The 13834-nt window shown below is 44.6% G+C and overlaps 2 protein-coding genes across 2 annotated transcripts in view; both read right to left on the minus strand.

The window, feature by feature from the left end:
* fam49ba (family with sequence similarity 49 member Ba) overlaps window positions 1-6321 on the minus strand; it is a 22385-nt gene extending 16064 nt beyond the window's left edge. Inside the window, exon 1 of the mRNA XM_062526015.1 lies at window positions 6177-6321. The gene's annotated coding sequence lies outside the window, so the exon portion shown is untranslated. The remainder of the gene's footprint in view (window positions 1-6176) is intronic.
* Window positions 6322-6547: 226 nt separating this feature from the next.
* The window catches only part of asap1a (ArfGAP with SH3 domain, ankyrin repeat and PH domain 1a), a 38578-nt gene continuing 31291 nt past the window's right edge, over window positions 6548-13834 (minus strand). The window contains exons 20-30 of the mRNA XM_062526027.1: window positions 13486-13571; window positions 13131-13246; window positions 12901-12968; window positions 12573-12680; window positions 12135-12360; window positions 11046-11204; window positions 10521-10587; window positions 10319-10383; window positions 9602-10182; window positions 9119-9241; window positions 6548-8939 (exon numbers count right to left, since the gene is read on the minus strand). Of these exons, the coding sequence (XP_062382011.1) occupies window positions 8865-8939; window positions 9119-9241; window positions 9602-10182; window positions 10319-10383; window positions 10521-10587; window positions 11046-11204; window positions 12135-12360; window positions 12573-12680; window positions 12901-12968; window positions 13131-13246; window positions 13486-13571 (1674 nt within the window). The 3' untranslated portion in view covers window positions 6548-8864. The remainder of the gene's footprint in view (window positions 8940-9118; window positions 9242-9601; window positions 10183-10318; window positions 10384-10520; window positions 10588-11045; window positions 11205-12134; window positions 12361-12572; window positions 12681-12900; window positions 12969-13130; window positions 13247-13485; window positions 13572-13834) is intronic.

Genomic DNA, 13834 nt, shown 5'->3' on the forward strand with positions numbered 1-13834 from the left:
CACAAACCCATGCCAGCCCCCGCCCTACCCCCCGTATCCCCCGGCTCAGCCCCGCCTCTCCGGATGGCATCCAAGGCGGTGGCGGTGCCCCTGCGCTGCACTGCGCCCTGGCTGATGATGCCATGGCTGGAGGGCAGCAGGCGGAGGTGTCTCTGAAGTGCCCTGCTTTAAGGCTTGGCAGCTGCTGCCCGCCCTGGAAGCCTTCCAGCTCCACCTCCTCCTCCAGCGTCTTCTATGGCCCCTTGTTTGGACATCAGAGAACCAACGCTGTGTCTATCTCTATCTGGTACCACTGCCAGTCTCCAGGATGAGCTTATAACGCCGCTGCTATTGCAGAGATGGCCAACTGGTTTCAAGGGAAATCAATATCACTACTGTACTACTACTTGTGTACTTGTGGTTTATTTATAAATAAATTATTTATTTATTTAAATGAGAACTAACTGGGCCCTAGTCTGTGATATTTCCTTGAACATATTTGAGCATGGCATGCAATTTCATACGATGATATTCTACCCTACCAACCATAGACATATACCTTACCAGATAGTATCTTACAACTGCCTTCTGCGTTGAGAAAGGTTCTAGCGCCCCCTGGTGGATATTTCACATACACCTCTCCAACACAGATGCAGAGTGTGGAATGATCAATCATTGCTAGGGTCTCAGCTCACTGGCTCTATATCATATTCAGTCTGTGGATTGTTATGCTTTCCTGAGCAAATAACTCCCATTAGGAATTAATTGGATTTGTGATTTTGATTGATGTGATTACATTTCCAAGCAGTTCTCAAACAGGTAAAATGTGGGCCTGTGTCATCTGCTAATCGATATCACCATCACTATGACCTAAACGTGCAAGTTCCAGTCCAAATGAGGCACTCATCACTATGTCAGTAAACTAACTCTGAAATCTAGATAACAGATATGGTGAGGTCAGTATTAGACTCAGTGGGAGAAGTATTCTTAGTGGGGTATTGCTGGAGTCAAGGCTGCCAAAATCTGTGTTAAGATTGGAAAGGGTGTGTGCAATGGCAGGCTTAAGATGTAAATCAAATTAGAAGGGCCTTTCCAGATCACTTCCCCTACGGCAGTGTGTCTATAAGGTAATGAAGAGCAGGTCCTATAACAGACTCATTGGCAGAAGGAAGTCTATTTTGCCTTCCATTGAAGTCTATACTGACCACAGGACATGCCACCAACACTGTGTAGTTACATTAGATGTGTGCTTAAAACAACAGTTTTGTTGTTGTTGTTGTTGTTGTTGTTGTTGTTTTTAAAAGCACAACTGCAAAGCCAATGCATCACAGTGTGAAGGTGGGGCATGTCTAAGCAGGGTATGTGTGGGCCTCTTAATGATGGTCTCAGACGCAATGAGCACCTAAATAAAATCAAATCAAATCAACTGCCCAAACTGCCTCAGCACCAGGCTTTTAGCTGTACATTGGGAAATGATCAGCACTTTACCAGCTGTACCCCTCCCCCTTTGCACTGGGAGATCCGTGTAATGGCAGATATCAATATTTTTACTAAAATATTAAATTCCACTCTTTCTAAATGGACACATCTGCCAATTTGAGTTTTAGCTTTTTAACTTTTTGTTCTTCTTCATTTAGACCCATGTTGTGACGTATTGTAGATTCATCTGTTGCTATGAATTGAGTATGGCAGAATTGCTGTATCATATTAATATTATCGCTCTAAGTGTCGTGGCGCTATTGAATCATGGGAGGATCGTTTTGGGAGGATGTTCACTTGGTTACGGTCAAAATCCTGGGTTATGATATACTGTAACTAAAGTGTTGTATTTTGTTAATATTGTGCCAAGAGAAGACAGATAGTAGTCCAAAATCTTGTTAGCTGCTTGTAAAAAACGGCATTACGAAAAGTTGGTATACTACAAACCAGACCCACCAACACGAAGATGAATGGCTGAACATAGTGAGTGAAATGTACAGTACTGATAGGTAATGACACGGTTGTCTCACAGGAGAAGAGTTCAAGAGGATTAGTGTAAAGAAACATGGAGGAGCCATGTTTACATGTCAACAACAAGATGAAGACTGAAGCACTGATATGCCACAGGAGCAAACTATAGTGAAAAGGGTTGATGTTTTTTTGTATACGTGTGAACTATAAAAATAAATTGTTAAAAAAGGTTCAAGGTTTTGAATTGAAGAGTTTATAAAATCGGAAATCACAAGAGTTTTATTCTATTTTGACAAGGATGTCTGACATTTGTATGACATCAGACATCAGACATCAAAACACTTTCCACTTACACGCCTAGCACTCCACAAGTGAATGGTGAGGTTTGCTTGTTTTACTTTGCAAGTATTTGTTTGAATTTACTTTGCAAGCATCTTATACAAAAGCCACATTATCACAGCTCCATCAATCAGTTAACCGGTGGAACACGGAGTTATGCAATCAAAACATTTGTTTTCTGAGTGCACAAATGATTATTTCACTCAACCGCAATCCACAGCATAACTGTGACATCTTGTGGTTGACAAAGGGACTGCAAGCTTGATGTTTATCTTGTGCATAGTTGATGTTTACCTATCTTATAGAGCAAACACTGACTACAAGAGTTCAAATGATGTAATTGTCAACCCAGAGCCTGACCTTAACCTGGCCCCTAACCACACGCACCAGATTACTGGATTTCCCCATTCTTCGCTCAATAAAGAATCATGCTCCAGCGGTTGCTCATCTAATGTGCTGGTATTTTTATGTAAAAAATGTCCTATGAAGGTCCTTCGGTGGCATATATGGGTAATCACATGCAGTTCTAGAATCTAGGCCTACACAGCTTTAAAGCCCATCTCTCATGCAAACATTTCCAAGTTCATCAATGTGCCTATATGCAACAGCAGTACACACATTTAATCATATTTAAGCTTTATGAATATAATAAAAAATAAAGAGTTGCAATGCAATATTTGGGCAGAAGTCTATTCAGTGTGGTCAATTGCATATCCTACCTTTCTATCCAAGTCTATAGGAAAACCAACAGAAGCTGCTTAAATTCCAATGCTTAACTCTAATTAACAATACGATATTTGTAAACTTGGTCACGTTTAGAGGAAGATTGATGACTTACTGTTATTACAGCATACATGTTCTGAAGAACTCCTGATCTTGAGTAATGCTATTCCACTCTGGGATTGAGCTGAATTGTTGATATTCATATGCACAGCCTACATCTTGATCTAATAGGCTACAATTATGCATCTACCCAACAGAACACCGGGTAGCCTATCAAAACCATAAAATCTCACTATACTCTAAATGAACAGCATCAGTTCCTCAATGCAACTAGATATCACCACGGTGTCTGGAGATGAGCTCTGCTATTCCTAGTCAAGCGGTAACTCACTTGAAGCCACTGGATTTGCATGAACAACAGACGTGCTTTTACTTGGCACATGTTGCCATCATTCGCTATCACTGTCAGGGAATTAATCAGGGAATTAATCCAGATTTCACAGCTGACCAAAGGAACTGAAACCGTGCATCCTAACCTTGCTAAAAAAAGGCCATTTCCTCTTGAGACAATGTGACCTTCAGCCCACAGCTCAGAGGCTTCTTACCGAACCGTAAGCATGTCAAAAAATACTTCACCTATTCTTAAGTTGTTCACAACATTTGACAGCAAACAGGACGCAAACGTGTGCAAAACAGTGCTCAGGCATCTAATGTGATATAAAGTGTGAACATCAGGGCACTTTCACTCGAATAGAAGGTCTCGTTTCACTTTCACGAGTTTAACCTCTTCAACAACTGCGCTCCTCCAGTGCTTAACGGCTGGCGCTGCAGAAGAGGAAAAATGCCACAAGCAAGAACGAGGTGGACTGATGTCAGACTCAGCCATGAGACCTGTATGAACACGCTTCCTCTGGCATGACCATACAAGTGGGAGCGCTCACAAACTCCCCTCTCTTTTCCTTTCTCTCTTCCACACACACACACACACACACACACACACACAGTGTTGCTCCTCCTGTTGCACATGCAGTAGTTCATTTAGTCTAAAGTTGGTTCAAACCGCTTCACCGCCATCAAAACACACCAAAGCTAGACACGGCTTTGCTGCAGTTGTTATTTTTAACAACGTATTGGTATTGTTTCAGTGTGGGGGTTACTGAGCATAGAGAGCATACCAAAGCCTTATGAAGTGAGATCCTAGCCCACAGTACGGTATCAGAACGACACGTGTATGTTACCCTTATAAAGTAAATGTGTGTGTGTGGGTGTGTGGGTGTGCTCTATCTGAGAGAGCAGAATCTTGCTTGAGATGCACCACCTTACTGCATATCAGGAAGCACAAACTAACACCTCACCATATGGTGCCATACCGTACCTTGCCTCTCTGAGTAGACTACTCCCCACAGAGGCAAAATCTCAAAAGTCTTCAAGTCAATACCTTCATAAAATGAATCTAATGTTTCAAAGCGAAGGGAAAGCTCCTCTCTGTTACAGGTTGCTGTAGAAGCAAATTGTTATTGTAATAAAGGTCTACCAGAACCATGACTATGTTGACAAACACAGCTCTGCTTGTGAATGATTTAATGAACTGCAGAAGATGCATGCAAGCACATCCCTGTCAATACTGGAGTGAAATGGAGGGAAGCACCAGAAAATGCAGGGGCCATGGACAATGAAAGTGTAGATATGACATCAATGCGGTGGGCTTGGTGTCTCAAAACTATCCTTGACGAAAGTGTCAGCCGGCACAGGAACAGAAAACAACCCCCTTCCCACACACACACACACACACACACACACACACACACACACACACACACACACACACACACACACACACACACACACACACACACACGCCTGCTCTTGGCTGCTGATTACAGGCTAGTTTTAATGATCTGTCATAGTGTCCAGTGTCAAGCTCGATTCTTGAGTCTGATCTTTCTGAAGACGGAATCTGAGCTCACGTAGGCTATGTTGTGCCATCACCAAGAGAATCACTGAACAACACAAACTCACTCACACATCAAACTGCACTAATATGAAATTATGAAATGAAGTTGTACCAACAGTATATCCACGCTCAGAAACTTTTTGTGGGACAGTATTGCACAGAATAAAAAGAATAGAGCCTGCACTTGCAGGTTGCAACATACCGTGCCGGCCAGTGCTTTACTTCCTATATTGAAAGAAAAGTTGAACATGCCTTTCGTTTTCTAATTAAGGCTAGGGAAATGGTGCACAATTAAAAGATAGCTTAAACACAAAGGCAAGAGTAAATAGGCTCTCTGTGTGCCAAAGACAATATTTGACGCCCTATAGGCCTACTGTGCTCTGCTGCAAAGTGCCACCATCAAAAATCAAATATCGTCCTAAAGAACTCACCTGATTAAAAGGTTTCCCTTCCAAATGCTCAAGAGTGAAAAACATGGACATGCTTCTCAGAATGCATATTCTATTTCGTTTGAGGAACTGTTCATAAAAACAATGCTATATCATGTAAATTTGTATATAGATGTCTACAGGCAGAAGTCTACTAATCAAAACATTTTCATATTTAATTGATTGACCTAGGCCTACATATCACCAAACAAAACCTGCACTCGTCTAATGCACGTAGTGTATAATGTGTTAATGGAAGAATAAAATGCCTGTTTTGAATAAACAAAATCAGGAAGTGGCATGATCTGACTTGACACAGAGGAAGTTTGAATTTGCAGCCATTTCGCACTGTTCTTTCCGCTCAGACGCGCTGACATCTGAACATCCAAACTTGTTTGTTTTAGATGTGTTTGGAGTTTTAGATTTGCGCTACATAGCCTACACTTACCTACCTCGCCGACACACTGAACGTACTGCCCTACCTAACCTGGGTGTTGTTCTATTAGCATTGCTTCTCTACGTGACGAAATGTTCTTTGAGTGCAAATGTATTTATTTGCCTACAGCTAATAAGAATAAGAAAAACATTACTAATAGTCAGATCAATTACTTCAACTTGTAACATTGTTTTTAAAACACTTGACTATAACACGAGGGGAGAAAAAACAATCTACTTTCAGGTTGCACTGCCGTGCCGCTCTAACGCACCTCGAAAGGTGATGAACTTGAAATTCAACCAAAACGTAGGCATGTACTATTAATATATTACTCACTGATTACTCATGAGGCAAATGGAAACCTTACCGTAACTCGCGATGCAATGTTGACCTCGAAATGCAGACTTTAATAAGTTATAAACTGTAACTCAAAAAATCATTGTGGAGATGAGGCGTCTAGGTTCCGGGTTGGCCAATCATAAACGTATACTGTCATTTGCTCTAGTCCTCCAGTGCTCGTAGTCTCTCTCGAAGAGGCAGTCCTTCACACTATAAAAGGAATTGATTTACAGATAGGAAGTGGTGTAATAACGCAGTTCTAGAAGCGCCAAAACGAATGTTAATACCGTTCATTAGGCCGGCAAGTGCACACGGTGTCTGGGTAGACAACGTTATGCCAACAATTAAAGTCCAACGCCCGGAGACAGTGAAATAATTTGATAGCGAGGAAAGTTGTGCTTTCAACGTAAAGTCTTTATTACTGTACTCAACTGAATTGCAATTTCCTTCTCGACTAAACATACAGTGCAGCAAACACAGAGACAAATCAAAGGGATGGGACTGCATGGAATTAAATCGTGCATCCTAATAAAACAATAGGATTCATTCAGTTTCTTTCACAACAAAACATGTAAAACAATTCTAGCCACACAGGCCATTGATTTCACTGACTGTACAGGATCCAACATAACCTAAATGAATGACACATACTGAACAAAGGTTAACGTATCATCAGTCTCTGGTAATGAAAAGCCTATGTCTTCATTAAAACAATACTGGCACACGTTTGGTCCAATAATGGGCTCATTGTGAAGTTCAAATTGACACAATACAGGAATGGTACATCAGTGACAAACACACATTTTCAAAAGGTACTGTTTTCTTTAGCAGAGCACCACAGTAGCTGATGGATCTAAAAACTTTTGTCATGTTGGTTCTTTTATTGTTACTGTTGTTCATGTGGTTTATACCCATTAGTTATAGAAATTGTGCTGACAGCCTATATTTAACAGAGGATTTTTTTATTTTTATTTTTTCAACACTAAGAGGGTAGTACGTGTCTCCCTTTCTTACGGACCCACCGAAAGCCTATACACTTGAAATATCTTAAACATCAAACTGACTACAGGAAGCATTCTCCAATACACTGTCTCTTGTCACTACACCAACCACTTGTTATAGAACCTAAAGTGTGAGCCAGTCTCCCTGCCTGGGGGCCACACTGAGAGCCAGTAGCGAGGTCATTCTCAGTCATACTGAAACTTCAGTCACTCGCTGCTGCACTCTCAGACAAATAAAGCCAAATAAACAGGAATGCAAAAACAAATCTCACACCAAAATAGACAACTGTAAAAAAAATGTAACACAAAACATTCCACAGTATAGTTTGACCAGCGGCCAAAATAAAAATAATAATAATAATAAAAAAAATGTATTAAAAAAAAACATCCTGAACTGAACAAACGTGGGCGTGGGTACCTGCCTTGCATTGTGGATGCCGTACAATTAAACCACCCTATGCATCAGGGGGTTTTGCGTTAGTTGTGGAAAGCCTACGGTCAAAACCAGTGAGCTTTCCAGTGTTTTTCAAGCATTACCATTAACGTCCAGAGGGTTAATGCCTGGTGTCACAAACCAAACAGAACCCCTTAGCAAGAAAAAGAGAACCGTCCCCAGGGACATGTCATGACATCAATTTGGCGGGTTGCGAACATGGATGCAGGGAGATCAGAGCAGTGCGGGCTGCCAAATGATCACAACGATCAACAATGTGGTCAGCCGTGAAGCTGAAGCACCATCGTCCACACAGTAAAACCCACTACGGACACAGTGAGCTGAGGGAATGGTCATCTGAATACTACCAAGCAAGCAACGAAGCCAGATTAGCTTTATGAGTGGTTCATGTCATTCTTATTACATGTTTCGAGGATATGAGTTATGAGATGTTAAAGAGATTAAAATCCAATATAATAGTTCATTTTCTTTCCCTGGTCAGCATGCCACTATAATTTACACGTGGGAATTTTGAAGCTCTTTGTTAATAAATTTCATTTATATATATATATATTCATTTTAATTTAATTCAATCTTAATGGCCCTCTGTGAACTTTCTCAGGAATACTTGAGACGATATTTTAAACCACAGGACAGAAAGGAGCAGACATCCCAGCCTGCACCGCTGGTTAGCTGTGGGGTCACATACTGTACAGCTACACAGTAGTGTATGTGCATGGATACATAAATATACTAACATGTGTGCATATCTTATGTACATGTACACACGTTTGAAATGGACATACATATCGCTTCTATATGTATACACACATACGTACATACAGTTTACAGCATACACTGAAAAATGTTAAGTGCTAGATTCCGATGGATAGCTACCGCAAACCCTGTTTTGGCAGCATGCCGGGTCGCTATGGCTACGGTAATACTGGTAGGCAGGATAACAGTTTTCATTTATTCATTTTAACAACACATACTTGGTATACATATTTAAACCCTTTTCAGGTGCAGGGAGGCTGGGCTGACACCTTGGATGAGTCTCAGGCTCTTGAAGACTTGGTTTGGGTTACAGCAGCTATGTACAGAGGCTATGCCCACAGTCCCAGTGGGAGGCCAATGAGAGGGCTTGTGCTAGTGAGAGAGAGAGAGAGAGAGAGAGAGAGAGAGAGAGAGAGAGAGAGAGAGAGGAAGAGAGGGAAGAGAGAGAAAAAAGAGAGAGAGAGAGAGAGAAGAGAGAGAGGCCTCACACTGTTCGGTCACACTGTCAGTCAGACAGAATGTGCACAAAGGACATGGGGAATACCCCTTTCCGCTCCGGTTGGCCCTCTATGTGTCCAATCTGGAAGATGAAGAAGGAGAGTGAGAGTGAGAAAGGGAAAGAAATAAAAGAAGAAACAAAGAAAGAGGAGGGGGTTAAAAAATGGATAAAGAGTCAATTGACAATAGTTAAGTGGACTTTTAGCTTCCATTCTGGTGCAAGCACTGAGAAGCGAAACCTGAAATGGCGGCTGTACTCACCCACCACTCCTGATCCTCCTCTCCAGTCACCACTATGACCTCTCCCTCTGCAAAGGTCAACTCGTCGTCGTTATCCGCCTGGCAGTCGTAGATGGTCTTCACTCGCTTGAATTTGGTCTTGACCTGGAGGAATGTAAAGACACAGCCACACTCATTCAACAGCTGTAACTACAGTTTGTTGGGTGTGCACCCCTTGCCCGTTCTGCTGTAAATGCAGGGTTATTACACTTCAGAATTATTCACAAACTTCGGAAACTTCAATGGAGACTGAAAAGTGCAGCATTTGTACTCAACATCCTACATATTTTCAACATAGTGTCCAAAGGGACTTTCTGAACTAATCCCAAGAAGAACACACATACTGTATAAAGATAGACTAGAATACTTTAATTTCAACAATGCATCGATTCAGACCAGAGGCCTTTTTCCCCCACTGCACACTCAGTGAAAGGGAAACGGTGCGGACTGGAGCCTGCCACCCACCGTGCTGAGCTTGCGTGGCAGCGGCACTGGCATCTCCACTGCCCCAGCAGGCGCTCCGTTGGTGTCCTCGCTGGCCTGCCTGGGAGAGAGCTCCTCCTGCTGGCCGGAGGACTGTGCTTCTGCTGTGTGCTGCTGCTGCTGCTGCTGCCTGGGTGTGGGTGTGGCCGCCGCCGCTTCCTCGTGCTGGGCTTGCCTGGCCTCCGAGAGCGAGTGTCGCGGAGGCATGTCGGCCAGCTGGGGCTTGGGCGGGAGGTCCTTGAGCTGCGGTTTCGGGGGAAGGTCGGACAGCTGCGGCTTCGGGGGCAGGTCGGAGAGCTGGGGCTTGGGAGGGAGGTCCGAGAGCTGGGGCTTCGGCGGGAGGTCCAACACGTGGGGCTTAGGGGGCAGCTCCCCGAGCTGGGGTCTTTCGGCAGGCTGGGGCCTCTCTGCAGGCGGATGCCTCTCCGCAGGCTGAGGCCTCTCGGCCGGCGGTAAGCCTCTGCTCTCCACAGACTGCAGTGGCTTCTGGAGGATCTCGGGGCCCGGGCCTACTGGCTTGTCCACTGAGGGGAGGTGGATCGTGTCGATCTTCCGCAACGCCACTGAAAGACAGAGAGTGTGTTATGAATAAAGACAATGTTTATGTTCTGTATTTCGGTAACCGTGTCGTACCCAAACTACTTTTTTTGTGCTGCATGTATTTTTTTCAATGACCGTAAAACCACTGAACTAGCTCACCTTTCTGAGGTAGTTTAGGTAAAACCCTTGGACCAAGTGTGGATTTAGTGTTGCTGGATGTAGTGCTAAAAGAAGAAGGAAGCAAAGAAAATCACAATGAAAGTTGTCTGCACAACTGACAGTCTGTGAGGAAATGGTTTGTGTGACTCACTGTAAATGGCAGTAATAATATGCGTCTAACATGTTGTACAGTAAACATTACCTCTGCTGCTGCTCGAACTTGTTAGCGGGTGAAGTCCTATTTGTGGGTGGAGGAGTGGACTCGCTGCCTGTGAGTGCAAACGAGAGCGCGGCGCGGCGGGGAAGAGGAAGTAAGAGAAAGGAGAAGCACAGTTGGGGTGAACTTCAGCACTATTTCTGTTTACATCGGCCGCATGAGCACAGTCAAGCAGAACAGAGGCAGCCTGCGCGTAACACTTCCTGTGTGAGAACTGTTCAACTCATGACCATAGTGCGCACAACAAAGCATATAACATAAGTATATGACATAAGTGTATAACATAAGCACATAGAAGACACAACATAAATGACCTGAACTTAAACACTTCTTTATGGTATCACTACGTACAGTAATCCATTTAACACAAAACAGCATTCAAATTTTTCAGCATTTTTCATTCAACATCCACTCTCCATTTCAAGACATCCACAGATTTCAGCCTCTACCACTACTACTGTCCTGGACACAGGAGCAGTGGAGGACTGGAGGTGTGAGGACCAGGCCCACCTTTGCTCTGACCGGCCAGCACGGGGCTGGGGGGGTCGGACAGCGTGCGCTTGTGTCCCGGGGGAGGGGGTGGGGCCCTCTTCTTGGACAGGGTGCCGCTTCCTCCGCCTGACGACTGGGAGCCCAGGGGCAGCGAGGTCGGGGGGCCGGAGGAGGAGCCTGGAGCACAGGTAACACGAGACAGGTGAGAAGGAGAAAAGAACACGGTTTAACCTATACGAGTTGAGGAGTGACGTTTATTTACTGTATGGGCCATGTACATTTACAATCATTTCCTGTGAATTAGCTGCACAGTGTGTAAGCCGCAGAACAGTGTTTTGTGCAAATTAGAGGAAACAAAACCATATTAATTAAGCAATAAGCCCCGAGAGGCCGTGGTTTATACTGTTATTTAGAACAGCTAAGGGGCGTTGTTAGGCACGACGCGAAGCGGAGCATCCTGGGGGTGCTTTTCTTAAGAAAGAAGTGACCTGAACATGTTTTCTTTTCTCAAAAACCTCAAGCAAGGCCTGCACAGGTTCCAGTCTACAGTCCTGTTTTGCTGAATCCCAGCCCTGAGGGGCACAGAGTCATCCTTTCTGTTCGACTGCTATTAGTGAAAGGGGGAAAAAAAAACACTTGGCCTGAGGCCTTAAATTCCAACAGCAGGTCTTACACAACCAGACTGAGGTGGCAGCACAGCTTCTCTTTATGCGGGTGTGACTGGGAGGGGATCAGTCAGGGAGCTCAACACTCATTATGTACAACCTGTGTGTCCAGTTACACTGCAGCAGACGAGTCTCACTCTGCCCTCAGGCTACTGACTCACTGTGCATAGAAAACTGACTACAGAACAGTTGACCAGTCATGCCCAGTCCAGCAACAGTGTGCACAGCTACACACACACATATAAAGTCAAGCCAGTGATTCCTGCTGTGTGTTTTTAATGTGTGTGTTAATGTGTGTAACGGACTGATTTCAGGTTCAGTGCATCCTAGTGTAAAAGTCGGGCAGTGTACAGCAAATTATTTTGCAATTCCAAAATCACAAATCGCAATTACACAAACGAGTAAGTGGGAGGCGTGAGGCGGACGTCATGGCGACGGCTACCTTTGCTAGCGCTCCTGCCCACCAGGGTGGGTCCGTCTGCGCCGGGCGAGGCCGGCGTGTCGGTGGAGGTGCTGTAGACGGGGTTGGCGAAGGCGCCGTAGGAGAGCCGCTGCTTGTCGCGGTGGCCCAGGTAGCCCGGCAGGGACAGCTTCTCCTGGGGGGACACGCTGGACGAGTGGCAGAAGCTCTGGGGCCGCGGGGAGCGCTCCTTCTTCACCGGGCTGGGCTACGGTGGCCCACAGGGACACGGAGACGCATTAGCACATTCATAACGCACGCAGGGTAATTACAGCATTGCTTAAAAGCCGCAGGATAGTGTTTTATGCTAGTTAAAAGAGCCAAAGCTATATTAACACCATATTAACTTCCCCCCTGTATGAACCTCTTAATCTAAAGCAGTTGTTCTTTCAGAAAATGGATAGTCGGAGGAAGTTGTACCTTGTCATCCAGGTCATCATCGCTCTCATCAATCTCCTCCAGACGCAGGTTCCACTCATACTCCACGTGAACGTGCGGATTGAACTTGCCTGCAGCAGCCTCCATGAGCTGAAGAGATGAAAAAATACAGAAATAGAGAAAGAGAGAGAGAGAGAGAGAGAGAGAGACATTGTTTACTTGAGAAAATAAACAGAACTCTTAACAACTGGTCAACAGAGCAATCCAACTGCAGGGCCAATCGAACCAAATGACTTCTATTGCTCCGTAAGTGAAAAAGCAGTGGGCCCTTGAGGTCACTGATTACACTAAATGGTCAGAGAACACTCACTGGCTCTTCACACTGGGAGCTCTTCAGCCTCCTGGCTATGTCCATGGCAGTCTCTCCATTCTGATTGGCTGCAATCAGACGGACATCACATGATTAGATCAAGACCATGGCAACGGAATTGAACCGCGCAGAGTACCCTCAGAGTAAACAATCACAAAATCACACACTGGGATAGGAGCAGGAGACCTTGATAACACCAGATGCCTGATAAATATGCTGATTGAACTCACCGATGTCAATGGCGGGCTTGCTCCTGAGTAGCAGCTTGAGACATTCGGGTTTCTCATAGAGGCAGCAGTAGTGGAGAGCTGTGTTCCCACTGTCCGTCTGCCTGTCCAGAGTCCCACTGTAAACACAGACACAAAACACCCGGCGTCATCAACGCAATAACCACAAACATCTTAACAGCAGGCCACCTGTATTGCCTGTAGGTCAGTAGGCAGAATTATGTAAACGCATGATTTTTACAGTGACCGTTTTCATCAGGTCACCCTGCTGGGCATGCCCCACTCCAGCTGGGACCAGGCCTGCTAATGTCCCCCTTCTGAGCCCCTTGTGAGGTGTGATGACGGTGAGCTGATGTACCTGTTCTGGACCAGGAAATCCACCAGGTGAAGAGACGTTTGGTCTGCTGTTCGGATAGCAAAATGTAGAGCGGTTTCCCCAGGGTCCTGTCACAAACAACAAACAAAATGTTTTACCAGTCGTGCACGTCAAAGCTGACACATCAATCAGACTGAGTTCAAATACCAATCAGAGGGGACACTCCTACATCCTGCACCATCACCACAGTTAGCTCATCAGATGAGCTATCAGAAGACTCTTGACTGAATGAATCAACAATGCTCCAGAGTTGAATCCATACAAAGCTATGTGCAATAATTCACAAATTTATGCTGGAACAATTATTTTACTCGTCCTCACTATGTAAGGG

This window comes from Sardina pilchardus, chromosome 2 (genome assembly GCF_963854185.1).
Source record: "Sardina pilchardus chromosome 2, fSarPil1.1, whole genome shotgun sequence".
NCBI classification, from domain to species: domain Eukaryota; kingdom Metazoa; phylum Chordata; class Actinopteri; order Clupeiformes; family Clupeidae; genus Sardina; species Sardina pilchardus.